General features: G+C 47.4%; 1 protein-coding gene and 1 long non-coding RNA gene across 5 annotated transcripts in view; one reads left to right on the top strand and one right to left on the bottom strand.

Annotated features, from left to right (window-relative positions):
- Nucleotides 1–22,287, top strand: part of VPS13C (vacuolar protein sorting 13 homolog C) — a 5,236,720-nt gene that overhangs the window by 978,211 nt on the left and 4,236,222 nt on the right. For all 4 annotated transcript variants that reach the window (XM_069624493.1, XM_069624490.1, XM_069624491.1 and 1 more), the window contains one exon: nt 17,206–17,377. In XM_069624493.1, coding sequence (XP_069480594.1) covers nt 17,206–17,377 — 172 coding nt within the window. The remainder of the gene's footprint in view (nt 1–17,205; nt 17,378–22,287) is intronic.
- Nucleotides 1–22,287, bottom strand: part of LOC138504194 (uncharacterized) — an 82,494-nt gene that overhangs the window by 24,483 nt on the left and 35,724 nt on the right. The gene's annotated exons all lie outside the window — the stretch shown is intronic.

The following is a 22,287-nucleotide window of genomic DNA, read 5'->3' on the forward strand; positions in this document are numbered from 1 at the left end:
TCTTGGGATAGATATATACCATACGGTGTAAGGGGAACACCAGTATAATACAGAGGAAGCAATCAAGAAAATCTAAAATAGCATGAAGTTCTGGGTGAAGTTCCCTTGGCGATGATGGGGCGAGGGGCAGTGTTGAAAATGGTGGTCCTACCAAGACTCTTGCACTATTTTGGGAGCATCCCATACCTGATAACAAGGCGGTTCTTTGCTAGGATAAATGGCATGTGCAGGGATTTCCTTTGGCATGGGACGAGGAATAGAGTGGCCCTTTGGAAGATAAAAAACTCACATGAGAAAGGGGGTGTAAAACTGCCAAACTATGAAATTTATTACATAGCAAGCCAGCTGCAATATGTAGCTAAATGGCTCTCTGAGGAGTCATCCTCGGAGTCCAGGCTGTTCCGACAGGACTGTGCCCCATTCTTCCTAAAGGAAATGATGTGGCGCAGGGCCTGCCAGTTAATGGAGAATCCATTCCCGTGTTCCCCGCAGGTAGCACTAGTGGCGCTGGCGGGTAAAGAAAAGCAACTAAGAATGATGATTAGGAAACACTGGGAACCGGTGGGGATAGCAACAATGGGCGATATATGGCAGGAAGGGAATATAAGGGACTTTGAAGTGTTGGGGGAGGAAACCGGGTTACACGCGGGCCAGTATATCACATACCATAGGGTGGTGCAGAGAATCAAGGACACATGGTCCGAAGTAGTACTAGAAGATGAACCGGACACCACTATAGATACAATATATGACATAGCAGAGGGGGGACATGAGATATCTAGAATATATGACCTGATGATGTCCAAAGTGGGGAAGGAAGTGGCACAACTGAGACAGGACAGGGAAGAGGAAGTGGGAGCCCCAATGAGTGATGGGATGTGGGAACGAGCCCAAGGGTACCACAAAAAAGTATCAAGAAATGCAATACTACAACAGATACAATTATATATAACCCATATGGCGTATATGACACCCCAGAGAATAGCCAAATTCAAAAACGCAGTACGACAATCATGTCCCAAATGTGATGAGGAAAATGCCGGAATGGTGCACATGATCTGGTCATGCCCAGTCATTGAGCGATTTTGGGGTGAAGTGGCACGCAGGCTAGCAGAAAAAGGAATTAAGATTGTGATGGACACAGTGTGGGCCTGCTTGATAGGAGGGTTCCTAGACCACGTAAAGTCAAGCATGTAAGTAAACTAAAAGACCTAGCGTATGCATTTGCAAAGAGGAGAATTGCTGTGGGGTGGAAGGCATGCCATAGACCACGAATAGAAGTATGGTGGAAAGATCTACAGAAATGGGCTGAAGCAGAAACTACAGTATGGCAAGAAGCAAGTAATGCGGGGTGGGGGGGGGGGAGAGGCTGAGACCCTGATATCCTGGAAACAACTAATAGCAGAGTTATTTGGGCTAATGCTAGACCCAACGGAAACCATGGAAGAGGAATCCCTGTTACAAGGCGCAGAAATAGAACATGAAAGGGAGTAGGCTTGAAAGGGGGGGGGAATGGGAGAAGCAGTGGACATGATGAAGCGATGTATATTTAAAATGTTACTATATGCACTGCAAGTTTGGTTTGTATTGTTTGTTGAAATAAAATTAATAAAATTATTTTTATTTTTAAAAAGACAGATGACTGTTATCGATCTGAGAGTTACTAACCACCCCGATAGGGACGTCTGGACTAGGGAGTTGGGAACCAAGCCTGAGGAAGTCGAGTGGGAAGGGCAGGCCCTAGCACCAAAAACCCTGCCCCATTATATTCCAAAGAACCTTATGAATCAAACATTCTGATCATCAAAAGTCTTTAATAAACACCCTTACATTTTCTCTAGGAGTCTGCGTGGTTATTTGTGGCAGGCGCCCCATCACAGCTTGCAATATGATGACTTGCGCCTAGTAGTGCCACTTTACCTAAGAAATCGGGAGCCTAACACACACTTGCCTGTGCCAAAACTAGAATAGCGCCAGGGTGTTGTATACTGGAGGAAGGAAACTTAGTGAGTACTGCAAGGTCACGCACATGGTACAGAATTAAACTACTATTAAGAGAACGTGTCTGGAAAGTCTAAGATTCCTTGTTTAGAACTGATCTCGTACACCCTCTGCACATTATTTTACCATACTCTAAGAAATGACTACTTGAAGAATTTCACTCCTATTGCACGGCAGATACGCTGGTATTCATCATTAACTAAAATAAAAAGACTTGGCCTGACAGATGGGCACAGCCAAACACAAAATTGGACACTAAATCTTTCCTTGAATTATCGGGGTAATCATATAACACCACAATTTTCAGATTATTCTGCAGCAGTTGCTATTTGTCTGTTGGAAGAGAAAAATAGGCTGAAGGGAGACTGAAAAGGTCAAGTTTGAGTGGGTACTGATTCCCCATCTAAACCTGCAATGATAGATTTGTGCAGCTAGAGAAAACACAGCACTGATGACTAGGCTGCAGGTGTCCAATACAGATATAAGCCTGGGAGAGTTGCGTGTAATTTAAGATTCTATCGCACAGAAGTTGAAAAAATGTCATATACAACATACTTCTGCAGGTGAAAAATTTAATTTGATGCCTCATGTTAAGAGATGCAGAACTACCTGAATGTACAGCTGGGAGCTATCCATTGGCCATGTAAGTAAAAGCACTATCCATCTTGAACAATAAAACAACACAGCCATGATACCGTTGTATAAAGAAGAGAGCTGGTAGAGCCTATGATTGGTTGGCACAGAAAGTACACTGCTGATGCTACGCCGCTGCAAATAAGGGCCCTGTTCAGAATGATTGATTGGTAGGTTATTTATAATGTGTGCGCCTATATGCAAGTCTTTCAAGACGCAACCAGGCAGGGAGGGGAGAACAAGACAAACAATCTTACTAGGCCTAGTATTATTTAGATTGTGCAAGTGCGCAGACAAGAAGTGCAGGGGAGAGGAAGGAGAAGTGCACCCAGTGGAACAGTGCTTTGGGGTAAGTGCAAGGAAGGCCAGGTGGCAGTGCAGGAGGGCCCGAAGGAAGTGTGGGGGGTACGGTGTGGGAGGCAGGTGTCCTATAGGACTCAGAGGAGCACCAGACAGCCAGTCAACGTAACTGAGCAACAGGAAGGGAAGGATTGCAGAGGCAAGGCAGAGAGAAAAGGAGGTGGGGAAAGGTTAGCAGGGGAGAGGCAGAGAGTAGGAAGAGGAGAAAAGGAAGGTCTTGAGGAGCTTCTGGAACTTAAGGAGGACCGGCACAAAGCGGAGAGTGGCAGGGAGGCCATTCCACAGGGAGGCACCTGCAGAGGAAGGAGATCTACCACCTAGTCTCTGCTTAGAGAAGTGACTGACCCACAGAGAATTGTTAGTAGACTAGCAGAGGGCTCTGAAAGGAAGGAACTTAGGAAGTGAACGTTGGAGATAGTGTGGACCCCTGCCCCAGAAGGCCTTGTGGACGATGCTGAGGGTCTTGAACTTGATCCTTGCAGCCACCGGGAGCCAGTGGAGGGATTTCAGAGCTGGAGAGATTCAGTCCCTGGGCTTGAGGCAGAGGAAAAGTCTTGCGGTCCTGTTTTGGATGAGTTGCAGAGGGCGAAAGGTAGAGTTAGGTAGATTTAGTTTATTTATTGGTTGCTTGTTAGGCGCTTATACAGCAAGTACATACTGTTTCAAAGCATCCTTTGAGAATGAGGCAGTTGCAGTAGTCAAGGCTAGAGAGAACCAGGGCTCTGGAGACAGTGAGCTAATTGGGCGTAGGTGAGAAAAGGTAGAGTACCTCCGAGGAGGTGCAGTTGGAAATGGGACTTTTTTGAGATGTGCGTTGTGTGGAGAGGAGAGAGTGGAGTCGAAGATGACCATGAGGTTTTTTTGCCTCACAAGAGAGTGAGGGAACAAGGCCAAGGGAGGCCGGCCAGAATGAAAGGGGAAAAGCGGGAGCAGGGGTCCCAATGAGAAGGAGCTCTGTCTCACTGGAATTAAGGCAGAGATCATTAGAAGCGTACCATGCCTGAATAGCAGAAAGACAGTCGGGGATGAGCAAGGAGGAGGCTGAGGGTAGCCCGAAAGAAAGCTGCGTGTAATCCGCATAACACTGAAAGTTGGAGGAAAAGATAGAGATCAGGCGGGCCAAGGGTGCCAGATAGACATTGAAAAACCAGGGCGATAGGATAGATTCCTGGGGAACACCACATGTTGTGTGATGGAGGCGAGGAAAGACCCAAGTTCAACCTGGGAAGGTAGGTTTAAGTGGAAACAGGATAGCCACAACCAAGCCTGATCCGTGATGCCCAGAGTATCTCTGAGACGGATGGTCAGAATGTTGTGGTTCACCATGTCAAAAGCAGAAAAAAGGTCGAGGAAGATGAGGACAGAGGGAGAGTTAGTCAAGGTTAGAGAGCTAGTCTTTGTGGGTGTTCAGGATAGCAGTTTCTGTGCCTCTGGCTGCTCTGAAGCCCGACTGATGGTCATGGAGACAACCAACAGATTCAGTGTGGAGGGTTATCTGGGAGATAGCCTTTTTCTCTCAGGAGTTTGCCCAGCAAATGAGTAATAGAAGTTGGGCGATAGTTTACCGGGATGGAGGGGTTGACAGAAGGCTTTTTGAGCAGGGGCTACACCAGGGAGTGCTTGAGAGGAGAGGGGAAAACTCCAGTAGCAACGGAGTGGTTGCAAAGATCGGCCAAGACTGGAGCGAGAAAGTCGATGTTGTCCTTAATGGTTCTGGAGCGGCAGGGAGACACCTGTATGGATGAGACTTTCATAGACCGAACTTGTCTGGAAACCTCATCAGGTGTGACGGGAGAGAGGGAGGAGAGGAGGAGGGTAGAAGGTGCAGCCAAGGAAGGCCTGAGAGAGGTAGAGGGAGGGGAGCAGGTGAGTGAGGACAGGATGTCCTGAGTTTTAGTGGTGAAATGAGGCCAGGGCCTAGCAAAGGGCCTGGGTGGGTGTGGTAGAGGAAGATACTGCGGCACCACACAATTATTCAGACTCCCAGAGCTGGGACATCTTCGTGCCCCATTAGACATGCATTAACAATGCCATTCATTCTTCCGCTCGCTACATTTTCACTAGCACTCGCCTTGCAGGACCCAAGCGCTCCTCTTTCCATCCAGGCTGCCTACATAGGAACACCAACCCACTGAACCCCCACTAATCATTCTCTGTCGCCGCAGTCAACCCTGGTCAACACATTATCCACCACGAGGGACTACCACTCTTCTAGGGCAGACACGTCTCGCAATATCCCAGTTAGCAACACTTCCATTCTAGAACCCTCTCCCACCCTACCACGCCAGGGACCCACGACCTAGCACCACCCAGAACCTCCCAGGGCCAACTGCTTGATACTTAACAACCGTGCGCCATCCTTCCTCAACACGCCCATCACCCAGGGCTTCATCAGTCCCCCAGTCTGATCTAAACTTGCCTACCACAGCAGGCACTGTGCCACTTGTATTCTATGAGCCTCCAGCACCAACACGTTAGGCCAAACAGACCCCTGGACACAACCCCGAAAAGGTCTATAATATATCCCCTCTAACACCTACCTTCCATCCCCTTCTCCCATAACTTGCTACTCAGCAGAGCTCATTACTGAAGCTGTTCACCCGGCACACCTGCCTCGAACTACCCACTACCCGGTAAGCCTTAATCTATAATCTTACACTTGAGGTGCTACCAAGCAGCCCCCTCTTCCCATCCGGCACACACTGCCACTAATAACTTGTTTTTCTGTCTTTTTCCTCCCTTGGTGCATTTCCTTCTCCCCCAGTTTGACGCATTAACCTGGTACTATGTAACGTATTATTATATGCAACATGCAGTGTTAACAATGTAATTGAATCATCCACAATGTGACGCACACCAATCACAACTGACGGCAGAAACGCTGTGCACTGTATACAATCAGGACCATTGCATCATCTCTGCCCATCATATTTCATTAATATGACTCCCTGAAAAACACTGTGCCAATGTCACTTCACGCGCACAGTTTTTAATCGCACAACTGAATGCTTTTTCAACTACAATTGTCGGCACCATAGATGTTAATAAATCAGCACCCAAAACCAATCAAGTTGACAAAGACTGATCATTTCTCTTGCTCCACATACTAAACCAGTTTGGTCTAACTCTAAGCACTAAATATCCAGCGCCCAGGTGCATGTGCTTCCCAAAAAACCTATCACTGCCGCCGGATTGTCCCGCTCCTTGCAGATTTTAAAAATGTTGACCGTGTTGTTAGATGTCGCAGAGATGTGTAGACTCTTTTATTCATTTTTTTTTCTTTTTTCATAGGGAGGATGGACAGTCTATATTGCCTTTGAAGTAGGCGGCAGGCCAGCTTGTCAGAGGGTGAACCTGAAGCTCCCCATTTCCTTTCAGCTGCTCTGCACTTGTGTTTAAGGGCGGCCAGGTTGGAGTCGTACCAAGTATTGCACTTTTTGGCAGGCTTCAGGCGGTACCTCATGACTGGGGCAAGGATGTCAAGAGTGTTAGAGATGGAATGGTGAAAGTTGGAGAGGGGTGTGTCAGTATGTGAGTCAGCCGCAGGAGTAAGTGGAGGCTATGCCCTGATTTGTTCTGGTACCCTGGTGCAGATTTTCATCGCCAAAGGCGGGCCGATCAGGGTGACGTCGACCCTTTATATTTAGGGGCTGGTGGAGTGGATTACTTTGATGACCAAGCAGACCTCTTGGCCTTGGCACAGGGACTGCATGATGCCAGTGTGCTTGCTACATCTCCGGATGTTGAGCTGCAGCAGGGTCAGCCATACATTCATACCCATGCCAAATTCAGATCCCTGTTAGACAGAGTGGTCAACACTTTGGGACTGAATCCTTCCGCAGCACCAGTACAGGGATGTGAGCTGACTGATATCTAGGACGAAGGTCCCATCACAGAGAGAAACATGCCACTGAACCCGGCTATAGCCGACCCAGTCGCCTCCTTGTTGCAACAACCCTGATCTATCCCATCGGTCAACTCCACTTTGACCAGCAAGAGGGGAATCCTTCTTTTCTGGCCTCTACCCTTCTCTAGTGGGGCTATTTGTTCAAGTGGCGACGGTATCCACGAGGGCAGCTTCATCCACCTCAAATCTGCCTCCTGACGGAGGGCACAAAATTGGATGCTGTTCCAAAAAAGATCTTCTCCGGGAGAATTACCTTGAAGGCTAGTAATGTTTTGTGTGGTTTTGCTAAATATTTCTTTGGCCTTAGGAAGGTGGTTGAACATGCAGTCCAGTACATCTCTGAAGGGGAGTTAAGGGTCGGCTTCAATCAACTGTTGGATGATGGGAAGGAGGTGGCCAGTCAGTCCCTGCAGACGGCCCTGAACGTGGTGGACTGCATTGGCCGATCGATGGGGTCAGCCATGGTGCTTAGGAGACAGGCCTACCTGCGCTCCTGAATAGGTTGCTGGACATGTTCTTTGAAGGGGAATACCTTCTCGGTCCAAAGGCCAATGACTCCCTGGAGAAGTTCAAGGAGTTAAAGCTTGTTTATTTATTTTATTTATTTGCATTTTTAAAGCGCTCACAGAGCCCTGGGGTATCGAGGCGCTGTTACAGGAATATGTCTTAGTTGCGTATTTATAACGCGCTTAATATCCTGAGTTTTCTAAGCGCGGACCCGGTGATCGAACCTGTGTTGTTTGGTCTTGTTTCCAATCAAGCACGTTGCCGCTGAACTATCCTCCCAGGACTTGCTGCAAAATTGCTCAGCCTAGCTGCGCAGCCAGCCAAACCTGCATTCAGCTTTGCCTCTAGGGACGGCTTACGGGCGTTACGTCCCTTATGGCAGGAAGGCACAGCTCCCACATGCCAGGCAGGGGCAGTAGCATTTCTCGTGCTCCCAGAAGGGATCAGGGGGGCTGCCAGAGGCCAACAAGCAGAAGCAGCAGGAGTGGCAGGGGCGGACCCGCCCTCTAAGCCGCTTTGATTTCCCATCCCACAACTCACTGGTTAGAGGACGGCTGTCCGAGCATTGGCCCCAATGGCCCCAATGGCGGAAGATTACCTCTAATTCCTGGGGCCTGGAGCTTGTGTAGTGGCGTTGTCTGCCCTTCTTAAGAAAGCCTCAGAGCAGACCCCACCACCTCCATGCCAACCAGAACAGGAGCTCAGGAAGAACTGCAAGACTTGTTGTTGAAGGGTGCCATAGAAGTGGTACTGCCCGAGCAGACAGGGTCTGGTTGGTATTCCCGGTATTTCCTGGTACCCAAGAAGGGAGGAGTTCTCCGTCCCATCCTGGACCACAGGGGCTTGAACAAGTTTCTGAGGAAAGACGAAATCAGGGTGGTGACAGTGAGTTCGATTCTCCACACTCTCGAGCTACTGGACTGGCTGGTGTCGATAGATCTTCAGGATGCTTACTTCCATGTGCTGATAATCAAAGCACAGGAAATTCCTGAGATTCCTCTTGGGGGACAAGCACTATCAGTTCAAGGTACTTCCCTTTGGGTTGACCTCTGCTCCAAGGGTCCTTCACCAAGCTCATGGCGGTAGTTGCGGCTCACCTCAGGAGATCCGGAGTCAATATATTCCCGTACTTGGACGACTAGTTGATCCGAGGGAGATCAGAGGAGCAAGTCTTGTCCCATCTAGAGGACACCTGTTCACTTCTCCACAGGACAGGCTGGGCTTCTCTGTGAACTTGCTGAAGCCCCATACGACAGCAGTCCAGGGGCTCCAGTTCATCAGGGCAGTCCTAGACACTCTGGCAGGGCAGGCCTTTCCGCCTGAGGAGAGAGTGGTCAGCATTGCGCAGATGATAAGGCTGTTGAAGAACCACGCTACTTGACCAGCGGCTTCCTTCCTCCACATGGCCTCCTGATTTTTTCTAGTGCCAGAGGCAAGTCTGTGAATGAAATAATTACAATGGCTCCTGCAACGTCAGTGGTCCCAGCACCTCGGAACACTCAAGGACGCCCTCAAGGTGTCCAGGTCTGTGATCAATGACCTTTTTTGGTGGGCCAGCAAGAGCAATCTACTGGCAGGGTAACGCTTGTGGCCTCCATGGCTTCAGGCCGGAGTAATCACGTATGCGTCCCTGAAGGGTTGGGGCGCTCACTGCAAGGACCTGCAGGTGAGTGGCCTTTGGTCAGCAATGGAAGCCAGGTGGCACATCAACAAGCTGGAGTTGTGAGCCATCAGGTTACCCCTGAAGGGGTTCGCTCCGTCTCTGAAGAGGATGCATGTCCTGATCTTGACGTAAAACACAGTGGCCATGCAATACCTGAACAAGCTGGGTGGCGTGCGCTCCCTCGCCCTCTGCAGAGAGACGGTGTAGCTATGGTTCTGGCTGTTAGAGAACCAGATCTCAGTCTCAGCAGTTCATCTGATTGGGACAGAGAACAGTTTGGCGGGTGCTCTAAGCAGGCAGAGCACGGTCTCACACAAGTGGGAAGTGTGCCAGGAAGTCCGAGAGGAGGTCTTCTCTCTCTCTGGGGTACCCCGTCAGTAGATCTGTTTGCCACGGTGTCTCACAGGAAGTGCAGACTGTTTTGCTAGAGGGAATTCCCAGTGAGCGGTGCGCTAGGGGATGCGTTTCGGATGGATTGAGCCTTCACTCTCCACTATCCCTTCCCTCCAATTCCCGTCATTCCTTGGGTTTTCGGCAGGTTGAGGAGGTTTCAAGCAACCATGATCTTGATCACCCTGGACTGGTCGAGGTGAACATTGTACTTGGATCTTCTGGATCTGTCCACCTCTCCAGTTTCCTCGTCGCCTGGATATATATGGCATTTATAACGTGCCTATACACAAGTGTTTCAAGGCGTGACGAGGCAAGGGAGGTGAAACAGAGGGAAGACAGACAGCAATCCTACTAGGCCAGGTGACATTGAGATCACGCAAGTGCAGGGGAGGGTGGGGAGAGGAAAAGTGCAGAGGGAAAAGGGGAGGGGACAGTGCAGTACATGGGATAACAGGAAGATAACTAAGACCATAATTAAAAGTGCGGCCAGCAGGTGGTATGTGCATGGTTAAGTGCAGACATCAGGTGTCAAGTGCTAGTCGGGGCTGTAGGGATACAGAACAGTCCCTGAGTGTAAGGGTTCCCAGGGGGCAGTGCAGGTGTGCAACTGACAAGGAGGTGACCAGGAAATCAGTATGGGAGAGGAGGCGAGAAAGCAGAAGCAAAGAGGAAGGTCTTGAGGTACTTTCGGAACCGGAGATGGTTCTCCTCAAGTTTCAGAGAGGCTGGAAGGCTGTTCCAGATGGAGGCCCCAGCAGAAGAAAGAGATCTACCACCAACTCGCTGCTTGGTTAAGCGACTGACCCTGAAGGAGTTGGAAGTGGATGAGCGAAGAGCTTGAGAGAGAAGATATTCAGGAAGAGCGAGTTGAAGGTATTGAGGTCCCAGACCCCCGAAGGCCTTGTGGACAATGCAGAGGGTTTTGAACTTAATCCTCACTGCCACTGGGAGCCAGTGCAGAGATTTCAGTCCTGGAGAGATACAATCCCTGGGCTTGAGGCCAAGGACAAGTTTCGCAGACCTGTTTTGGATGAGCTGCAGAGGGCGGAGAGTAGAGGCAGGCAGATTTAGAAAGAGGCTGTTGGATTTGTCCAGCCCAGAGAGAACCAGAGCTCTGGAGACAGCGAGTTTCTGGGGGAAGAAAAGGAAAGGAAGAATACCTCTGAGGAGGGGCAGCTGGTAGTGTGACTTCTTAGAGACGTCAGAGATGTGAGGAGAGAAGGAAAGTGTGGAGTCGAAGATTACCCCAAGGTTTTTAGCCTCACAGGTGGGAACAAGAAGAGGGCTAAGGGAGGCCAGCCAGAGAGTGACGGGAAAGGAGAGAGCAGGTGTGCCGATAAGGAGAATCTCGGTTGAACCTGGATCGAATTCAAGACCCTCTGCATAGTCCACAAGGTTTTCTGGGGGCTGGGACCTACTTACCTTCAACGTTACTTCCTAAATACTGCCCCTCTCGAGCCCTCCGCTATTGTACCACCAACCTTCTACGAGGGAGCTGGTTCTCCAAGCAGAGATTAGGAGGGAGATCCCTTTCCTCAGCAGTTGCCTCCCTCTGGAACAGCCTCCCTGCCACCCTCCGTCTTGAGCCTGAAATTCTCAAGTTCAGGAAACTCCTTAAGACCAGCCTCTTCTCCACTTCCTTCTCCCTCCACCTTCCCTGCTAACCTAGCTCTCTGCTCTCCCTTCTCTCCCTCCCTTCGATACAGCTTATTGTCTGGCCCCTGCCAGTCCTTTTCAGCACTTGCTGCAAGGCCCTACACCCCACTGCACTTGTAATAAAACCTTGAGAGCTTCTCTTGCCGCACTTCACTAGTCTCTACTGACTGGACGCACTTGGTCCCCTGCCCCTCCCTTTCCCTCCCGCACTTGCACGATCTGTATAAAGCCGTGCCTGAAGATCGTTCTGTTTGTTCTCCCCTTAATGTGCACTTGAATAAACCACAGGATCACTGGCAGGCCTATTTGCTGTATCTAAACTGTTAAATATATAATTCACTTAATCTGCCTGTGCAGAAGACTGTCATCATCTCAGAAATTCAAGGGCTCTGAGCGACTGTTGTTTTTCCCAATGTGCCTTCCCTCTCTGAGCACTTTCAAACACTTGCCTGTGTATAGGCGCTATACAAATAAAAATTACCATTGCCATCGCCTAACCCAGTCGCAAGGTTGGGTGTTCCACCCAAACACAGAATCTCTCAACATACATGTGTGGCTCTTGAGAAAATGAGATATGATGACTGGGACCTCTCGGAGGCGGTGCTAGCGTTGTTGCCGGCTGCAGGCAGACAGTCTACAAGATCTTTGTATGCGTGCAGGTGAAGAAGATTTGAGGCGTGGTGCAGGGAACGCGAGATTGACCCCATCTCTTGCCCCACCACTCCAGTGATGGAGTTCCTTCTGTCGCTGGCCAATGCAGGCCTTCACGTTAGCATGGTCAAATGAGACTTGCCGTCTTTGTCTGTGTTCAAGAGGTTTCTGGATCAAGGTTCCTGAAGAGCCTTGTCAATACGTTTCCACCTGTCCCTTATGTTGTCACGGATTGGCATTTGAACCTGTTCTCACCTTCCTTATCGGTTCCCTTTGAGCCATTGCATTCTTGTTCTTTATGACTGCTTACACTGAACAGCCTTTTTGGCTGCCATCACTTCCGTCAGGCGGGTCAGCGAGTTGCAGGCCCTTTGGTGTAAACCCCCATGTTTGTTTTGTTCGCAAAAAGGTTTCCCTTAAGGTGAGACCAGGTTTCCTACCAAATGTGGTGTCAGAGTTCCATCTTTCTCCACCGAGAGACCTATCTGTGTTTTACCCACCTCTGCACCTCTCCAAGGCAGAGGAGCGCTTCCACTGATTGGACCCAAAAGGGCCTTAAGTTTCTATGTGGCAAGGACGGTGGAATATAGGAAATCAGAGCAGTTGTTTGTAGCCTACTCGTTGTCCAGGAAAGGTCTGGCTGTCACCAAGCAGACTCTCACGCGATGGATCATATTATGTATCACAGAATGCTACCAATCCACAGGCAAGGAGTTTCCTCCTGGCATCAGAGACCACTCCACCTGTGGGGTCTCCGCATCTGCAGCCCTGCAAAGGGGAGTTCCAATTAGGGACATCAGCCGGGCGGCATCCTGGTCATCAGCGGGTTGAGCGCTGGCTGCTGCGATCTCAGCGTGATCTGCAGGTCGCAGGTTCGAATCCCGGCAAGGCCAACTCAGCCTTTCATCCTTCCGAGGTCGATAAATGAGTACCAATTTTGGTTGGGTGATATTGTATGTAAATGTGTGCTCTGTAAAGCGCTTTGGATTAAGGCGCTATATAAATAACACATCATTATCATTTAACGAGGAACTATAGCCTTGATTTCGCCAGTGGGACTGATGCTCGCTTTGCTAGGGCAGTGCTACTAAATCTTTTGATGTGAGCTTTCTGCTTGCCTCTGTTGTTTCACTGCTTTGTGATTCATCTAATGCAGAAAGCTTTAGCAGTGGGTATATGCCTTTTCTTGGGAGAGGGAGAGTTAGTGTTGATACTTGAGTTGGTTGCTTTCTGTCTGGCAAGCTGTAGGTTTATCACTCTTTAAAAAAAAATCTTTAATAGCTTTTTTCGGGCAAATTCTACGTATTCCTGTGGTCAGTCAATCAGTGTTTATTCGGTACAAACCATTAACATCCAACATGCATAAACAATTGAATACATATTATAAAAGGCAAAGTACCACAAAAAAGAGGATACATATTATAAAAAGTTCAAAAGAAATTTCATAGAATAAAGGCCTACCATACAGTGCCTATATGCCCACCATAGGCACTTTCACAAAAGACACAAGATCATACATACAATCCTTGTCTATTGAATTCATTAATAAGTTCATTGCTTCTTCACAATTACTCTCTTTATTCTTTAAAAAGTGTGATTTTAGCAATTTTTTTCTTGGACCAATATTATCCTTACATGCGAGCAACAAATGCAGGAGATTCCTGGTCAATCACAGCGCACATGGGCATTTCCTGTCTGCATCCACGGGATCCTGGAATATACCGGTAGAACGTTTAACCTTATCATAAGTATTATTCTTCTGCAATTGTGCGATTTCAACTTTGTGATAAGATTTGACACTCCTTCGGTCACAGTTCTACCTATACAATTTCATTGTTGACCGTTTTAACAAAAGCCCCTGCGTGCGCTCCCAACCCTCTTTCTCGGTGCAACTCACAACCATGCTCCTATTTTGCCCTTTAGATGCAGTGCGTAAATAGTTTAAGTCCCCTATCTCCCATCTTTCTTGCACAGCTCTCCCTTCTATGGGCCATGTATATTTGCCTCTTAGAGGGGAACTTGTCATTTCCACCAGGGTATTATATACATTGGGATTGGTTGTAGCGTCTATATAGATTTTCAGGAAGTACTGGAGGAAACGACTATGCGCCTGGTATGCCATACTGGGAACCACCATCTATCGGTGAAGTGCTGCCCCCGGTGTCTGGTGAGAGCCCAGCCACTTTCCTGAGGAAAACATTTTGCGCAACCTCCAATTTTGTACAAGTCTCAAATCCCCATAGCTCACTTCCATACAGTGCTGCCATTTTGGTCTTAACGTTCAGTACTTCTAGACATTTATCTAGTATTTTCCCCCATACAGATAGTATAACCTTTGAGCCCCTTCAGACTTACTTCCAACTGCTTGCCTGCCTGATTTATATTGGCAGTCCGTTTGCCATTCTTTGCAAAGATTATCCCAAGGTATCTGTAGGAGGTCACCTCCTCTATTCTTTCTTGATTGGTGCTCCACTTCCCCTGTCGTTTGCCACTACCAAAGGTTACAATGTTTGTTTCGACAGGTTTAGCAACACTTTAAGGTTTTAAAAAACTGCTCAACATACTATAGGCTTTGCTGCAGACCCTCCTCTGTGAGATCACAGTGCTGAGCTTTCTGCCCACCTCCATTGTTTCACTGCTTTGGGAGTCTATCTGATGGAATCTGCGGGAGTAAAGCAATCCATTAAAGGAGAAATTACTCACTGTAATGTACTTTCTATGGATTCTTCTCACGCAAATTCCTCATCACCCCTCCCTAGTGACGCAGTATATATACGACGCCCAACGTCCCATCCAGAACCGACGATCAAGCACTGAGTAAGACGGATAGATGATAGACAGCCGAGTCAAGGTCCATTACGCCCCCTGACAGTTTTTCCGAGCGGCAGAGCTGGATGGAGATATCTATCTGATGAGCAATCTGCGGGAGAAGAATACATAGAAAGAACATGACGATGAGTAATTTCTCCATTGCTGCTATCAGTATGGGTAAGTAGGTTTTGATTGTGGTTGCCAGGCAGGTATCACCCAAACAATTTTTGGGCTTCAGCTTCTTAACAATATCTGTCATTTGCAGCCATGTTACTGGATTACAGTTAAAAAGTACTTATTCTGAGATGGGATTATAAATGGATCAGCTACCCCCTCCTTCTCGTTGGAGAGGGCCAATGGGCTACTTTTAACCTTAATCTTCTCTTTGATTGTCCTCAACTTGTTAAACATAACCTCTTGGACTGAAGCACACCAGGCATTATCCTTTTGGACCGCCACTTCATTTTTAGGGATTCCAGCTTCCTAAGAATTCTAAACAGTACCTGGAAATCTGACTTTGCATTCATTATCCTATCATCATATGCAGTTTTTTCGTGTCTCAATGATTGCCAATTTAAAGTCCCTGGCGGTCCTGGAATAGACATCTTTATCTGCAGGTGCTCTGGATTTGACCAATGCAGAAAAGCATGGTGCTGGAAGGATTATCTATCAAGATGACGAATCTGTGGGCGATTGAAAACATGACCACTTGCAACATTTCTCCAGCACACTGCCGTGGCAGAGCACTCGAGAAATTGTCTGCCCTGAAATTCAAGGCCTGTGGATGCGAAAAAGACAAGTAATTTTACTTACTTGCGGCTTATGTCCCAAAATGGATGTTCGGTGGTTCATATTATGTTACCCCTTCTACCCTTTGTCCCTGCCCTGGGGTCCCTCTCCCCCACCCACCAATTCCCTTCTCCCGTGACCCCAACAGAGGTTAACACAATGCAGCAGTAAGGAGAAAGAGACCAGAAACCTCCAATCGGAAAGGACAAAAAGTATCACAATCCACTGTGGTCCATCAGCCAAAGTCCGAACAAGAAAGAGTAATGGTTGCCCTGATGTTAATGGACTCTCCCCACCCATAACGGAGCCAAATGGGAGTCCCAGCACTTGCCCAACGGTCCCCAAACGTGCTACAAAAGAACAATAGAACAGCAGCAGCAGAGCCAGAACCAGCAGGGAACTATGCAACAGAAGGTAGAGCAGGGGACATTCCCCAACAAGTGTATTGAAAGCAACTTGCCTGAAACAGGAAGAGAAGGAAAACATGGAGCAAACCACACCGCATGTGGAGGAGAAAGCAGAGGTTTGGTTTAGGCAGGGCAGCGATTAGCCCTGGGAGACAGCCGACCCGAATGCCCAATGAGAGCCTAAAGAAGGTTTCAAGAAAGGAAGGGGAGGGCTTTAAAAGCGCAGGATTGTTGCTGTTCACAGGAAGTTGTTTGGGTGCAGTCAGAGGAGTTGCAGGAACAATGAGACAAGAGAAGAGTGTGCAGCAGGTGGAGGAAGAATTGGAGGCAAGTACTGGCATTTTAGGAGGGAATGAAAGTAAGGTGTTGGGATTTAGAGAGTTGCACGAATTGGGTATGAGTTAGAGCATGATGGGGTTAATTGTGAGAGTGAAAGGAGGAGGGGAGAACATTGTGGGCGAGTGGAGGGAGGTAAGACTGGATTGATAGGAGGAAGTGTGTGAAAGCTGAAGGAACGGATTGAGGCAAGACAGGATTGCAAGAAAAGGGAAGAATGAATTGCGTCGAGAGACCATCCCTATTAGGTCACTTAGGAATTCCTGGAACCATGAGATAATTAACGCCACTGCCTTTAGGCCTCCATACGGGCTGGCACCTGTTAGACAGCAAGGGAAACCTCTTTGTAATAGTGCGACCAGCGAATGCCCACCTGGTGATAGTTTGACCTGGGTTAGGGAAACGTTGATTCTTAAGGTGAGGGATTGACTTGGAGCACCATCCCTAGACCTGGTACTTCAGCCTTGTGAACAAGGTAACTATAAAAAACTTTACAAACTCCTGTCTTGAATGGAAAGAGTTATTGACAATGTGCCATACCTATTTATGAGAAATTGAGGTCCAACACTGTTTGACATGGGATAGTCTTTCTACAGCACCAAGCAAACATTGTGATGCACATGAACGCTCCTGGTAATTTGGATTACAATGGTATGATTGAATGACTTTTAGTGACAGTAACTGCCAGCAATGTAAATTCATGCACATATGAAAGCAATACCTGCCATATAATGGTATGGTGAGAGTACCTGGACACATCCTAGCAAATGGTGGGTCTACCTGGCCATAAATTGGTAACAGCTGGCATGTGATGAGAGTACCTCGGCAGATGATGGCAGTGCCTTGGAAGTGCCTATCGAATGCCCATCCAGAAACCACAACTGTTTCCATTGGTTGTTTAATGCTGAAAGGGGACTTGCAATAGTGTAGCTGTTTTACATTTCGTAGTCCGGATAATATCGCATTGTAAAAAGTACTGTATTTGAGCACATAACAATTGGTACTGTTTGAAACTGTGCATTCCACTATAAGTGATCTATTTGTTAGTGTTTGTAGAAATCTTCTGAATCTTGACAATTGTTGTTTTGCAGGTGGCAGTATGCTATCACAAGCATTCTTGAAGTCCACGTCCGAAGATACAGTCGCATGTGGGCATGGCGTAACATCCAACAACACAGGTTGATTTTAAAATCATATAAGGGCTTGTTTAAGAGCAAACTAGCTCTGACCAAAATTCCTGAAGACCTGCAGAAACAAATTCAGGTATTTGTCTTCAATTTTTCCCCAAATACAGATTCTTTCGTGGGCTGAATGATTATTCAAGTTCTTACCATCTTGAATAATCTTCCAATGGAAAAACCCCTATGGTGACTAAAACATTCTAGGTACCTAGCATGGAACTTGCTCATCCCAAAACTTAGCCAATGGACTGCTATCATTTACTTGCAGGAGTGCTGCTTCTGTGTGCCTTAGCTTCTGTTTTGAATACTCCTTTTCTTGCTCTGATAAAAATGTTTTTTCTTTTCTTGTAGCTGAAATGGGTTAAGTGTAACAGTTTTTCAACTTTTTCTGATTGCGTTTTACATGGAATAATTGTGTTAAAAAAAGAAAATTACCTCCCCAAAATCCTGCTTTAGATGGCTTGGCAAGTAGCGTAGCATCTATGACTTATGGTGCAGGCGGCCACCAGGGACTATAATTCAGGAAGGTGTATTACTGAAAATACCCATTGTTGCTCTGTTGCAGTTCAGGGTCTTTAAGTCAAGTCAGACTTTCTGTTGCTTGTGTGCTCAGTTCCCAGTGATCTTGCTACATTGTGTCAGGCGCAAGCAGGCAATAGAGAATAAAGCGTCTTGGCCATGACTTCCAAAGGGCTTGCAGTGCCAATGCCAGATCAAAGGAGGTGAGCCACAAGGTTTTGTCTGTCACAGGGGGAGCTCCAATACAGTTGGTAACAAGGCAGAACATAGACGTCAAGAGTGTCTTGTAAGGTTGCAGGTGCAGACATTGTTTCCTCACATCCGATGTTTAGGTTCCATGCTTGGGAGTAAATCCTCAAGTTGTACCATAACTGCAGCAGATGACACTCCTTTGAGTAATTGGGTCCATTGTTTAGGGAACCAGGCCCTAGTTGCAGGGTTGCCTCATTTAGACATTCTGGCGGCCACCCAGTCAGTTGCATGGTACCACAGTCAACTTCCATTGGTTTCTTCCCGGCCTCGCTCTCTGATGTGGATTTAGGTTTGAATCCCAGATACCGTTTGTAATCTGGTGCTTGTTGTCCTGGTGACTGAGGTATACGTTCTCCCTGGTATGCAAGAGCCTGACCATCTATGACCAAATCAATGTCCCTCGCCCAATAGTCTCCATGTCCAGTCCGCAAGAACTACATGCATGCCCTGGATTCAGGCTTTACACAATAAATATATTCAAATGCAATGTCTTCATATCGTTGTTATTTAAATAATCACTGGTTATCATGAAAAATATTGTCTGGATGTAGCTCTTTAATACCAGACTCTGAAATCTCTGCCATACACTTTAGTATTAATGGTTGGCTGTCAGACTCTGTACTACATTTCACTGTTGAATCCTCATTAATTACAGCCCTGTACTACCGTATGTATCCCTTTGACTTACAAAAGGTAACTAATAACCCATGGAGATTTGCACTGTTGCACTTTTGAAAATAATGTAGGGGATGTACCCCGACCATGAAGTGTGCAAACAATTTAAACTTTAATGAAGCCGCATATCGGGATTCATCTGGAGAATTCGATGTGTAAACCAGTCAGAAAAAAAACGAAAAACACATGGGCCGCCATGCAAATGTTGCAATATGGAACTTACCTAGTCTCAACTATGTATTCTGGTTTTTTGAGGTTCACAGGTTACTCTGTGTTAGATTTATTCAGCTTGTGCCCTACAATAAGGGTCCTTTGGTGAATCTTGAGCCTGTTGAAGGTAAATGATTAGTTCTCAGGTGAAACTGTTTTTGCTACAGAACAATTTTGCCAAAAGCCCTTTTCCTGAGTTCAGCATCAATGCTGGGGGGAAGCACTTGACTGGCCCCCTCTCCACTCCTTGTCTTTTCTCTGAAGCAGACACCAATCATAAATCCCTAGAGGAACGGTGCCCTCACCCAACTCCCTCCTGTCATGTGGTGTGCTCTCTTGCACCCCCACTCTCCCTCTCTTGTTCACTGCCTTGCCCGTCCTCTGTCAAGCATTACCCCCAACCCTAAACTCACCCCCATACTCCCCCCCTCACCCTGCCTGGTCTTAACATGTCATCCCACCCCATCATTGCTGCTTCCTGGTTTCTGGATCCATACTCGAATTTGCACATGTTTTATTCCGGGCAGGCTGCCGCTTGGGAAAGGCGGCCTGTTGGAATACCTACTCGGTAAAAGTGGGTGAATCCTGTCAGACTCTAGAAAGGACTTAGCTTTTCTCTTGAAGGAAGGAACCTCCCTATTGCTTGAGGATATTTATTTGTTTACAGCGCTACATGCAGCTTGGAGTTTCTTCTTAGCTTTGTCATCTGGGAAAATACCAAGAGGTTGGCTTCTTCCACTTAAACATTCTTTTGAGTCTCACTGATACAGTGTACATTAGGGTTGAGCTTCTCAGGGATGAGAGAGTTAAATCTCCATGTATGCAGAATATGTCCGTTGTGTAGCGTTACATTAGTACCACATATCGATTGCTTTGATTTGGTGATTTTCACTGATGCAAGTATATCCTTTTTAAAGAACTGTGACCGCTTCTTCCAGGTTCTTCAAGAAAGCAAATCACATTGTTGCTGAGACCCAATTGTTAGGGAGAATTCTCTGTTTAGGCTGAATTTCCCTACCTAGTGAGTCCCCCAGCAGCTTTGCTGGATTTCTGGGGTTTAATTTTTTTCTCCTGCCAAGAGTGAGACTCTTTTACCCTCACTCTTGGACATGTTGAAGTGTGTTTTCTTGGTTAAACCTTGTGTTGAATGGGCTATGGGGTCTCTTACTCCATAGGGCCTCATGTATTTTTGTGATGTGGGTCACACAGCACCCTCTGTGCCGTGACCCAGGGGTGTCCTAGGGACTCCCCAACATAGACTCCATACCCTGGGACTGACTACTGTCTCCCAGGGCATGTAAAGTCACCAAAGACTTTGCTAGTCTTGAATCCTGAACAGAACCAGTACAAACCATCATATTGTGGACGTACTGGCTGGGGCAATTCGATTGCCCCAGGGTCTGTTAGTCGAGGGGGCACGTCTCCGTCCCCCCTGATCGAGTTTTGGCTGGTGGCAGTGGAAACTACTTTTTATATTCGACCGCGAATATTTCCCTATGGGATTTCCCATTGTTTTAGGCTAACACATTTAATTATTTATTTACGGTAGCCTTAAACATACCGCCGGTTTATATATTTATTTTTATAACTCCGGTTGGGACTTTTTGCCAAAACTTGATTCTAAAATGGCGTTGGTGTTCGCCTCTGTAACTCTGACCCAAAGTGGAGCCCTTTGTTCCACTTTTGGCGGGCTTCTCCACAGAAGCCCTCCAAAGTGGTGCCACTCTGTCTGGGGTACTTAGGAGGGGTGGAGGGGGATTTAGGCACCCTGGACTGAGTTACCTTGGTAACTCAAGTCGCACTCCGTCCTGATTGGCCCAAGTGGTGAGCCGCCCGGCTCACCACTTAGCATGGTTGAGTGACAGCTAGGCTGGGTGAATGGGGGTTTGCTGCATAAAAGCAGGGCTTTGGGGACTGGGACTTCAGAAGTCGCCACAGGACCAAGAATCCGACGAGGGAAGAGCTGAGCCGACCTGCTTCGACGACACCACCCGGTGGAGCCCTGCTGAACCGTCTCACCACTTTTTCCCGACGACCGAGGAGAACTCTTAACGGAGTGGCTCCTTCCCTTGACTGGTGGGGACAACCAGTTTTCGCCTTCTTTCCGTTCTTTGAGGTATCTCGTGGCCGCCTTGCCTGTGCCAAGCACCCCGGCAACCGGAATACCACACTTTACCCCCATACCGCGAAAGTCGGCACCAACCCTTTAACCGGAGGACTCCGCGGCTGGTTTCTTCCCGGGCAGTGCAACGACCCTCTTCTTCTGCTCTTCAGCGAGAACTTCTTCTCCCCTGACCGACGTCGAGCCCTGCTGCCACTGCCTGGAACAACTGCCACCGCTGGAGGATCCTTTCCGCTTAAGGTACTGTGTTCTGCCTGGCTTCCCTTGCTACCGACTGTACGGGGTAGATTTAGTCCCCGGCTTTCGAACCTGGGAGTGCCTGGGACACTTTGGCTAAACTTTCTGAGCCACTCTAACCTCTTTTTGACTCTTTGCAAGACTTTGAATCTCTAACTAACAGTGTGATCTTGGGCACATTTTCGCTCCGGCTACTCTAAGAGTGGGCCCTGCCTAGTGACTTTTGCTCACCTGTGACTTTATTCTTCTTTAAGCCTATTGCAAGTGCTCTGGACCTTAGAGTGGTGTGTCTAACCCATTTCTGTTTTTTCTCTCCCTTTCTTGGAAACTACTAGAGTGTCATCTAACGTTAAGCACTCACCTCTGTTTTAATTAAGTGGTGTTTACTTAGAGTTGTCTAGATAGGAGAAAGGATTGAATCTACTTTCATTATAACTGTGTTGAAGTGCTTTTACTATATTTTTGCTAGAGTGTTTTTAACTTATGTGTATTTTAAATAAATAACTATATACTTTTGAAACCAAGCTCTGGTCAGTGTTTGCTTGTGCTATTGTGTTTTGGTACATATTGTGTATACTTTACATACTGCCTAACTCTTCTTGAGAGAAGTCTGACTGCTCAGCCACAGCTACCAGGTAAATCTGGGTGGTACAGACTGCTACCAAAGGGGTTTACTGCTCTACCTGTAGTCTTAAATCTTTTGCAGTGTTCCCCAAGGGAACTGCACAGGTTTCTGCCTAACACTGGTGTACAGCGGTGGGATTTGTATTGAGTATACATTTTATTGTGCTTTAGATACCTTAGTGCAACTAACCACAAAGCTTAGCACTGTAAAAGTAATCCTCTAACATGTCAGTTATAGAAAGCTATAGTCAAGAGTCCCTTGCAGCCAAAACTGCTGATTGCTTAAGAGTGCTCTGTAAACATAAGGATCTCCTGACTAAGGGCAAGAAAATGGAGCTGATTGAAAGATTGTT

The sequence above is a fragment of the Ambystoma mexicanum genome, chromosome 11, assembly GCF_040938575.1.
Source record: "Ambystoma mexicanum isolate Mex_15411 chromosome 11, UKY_AmexF1_1, whole genome shotgun sequence".
Taxonomy (NCBI): Eukaryota; Metazoa; Chordata; class Amphibia; order Caudata; family Ambystomatidae; genus Ambystoma; species Ambystoma mexicanum.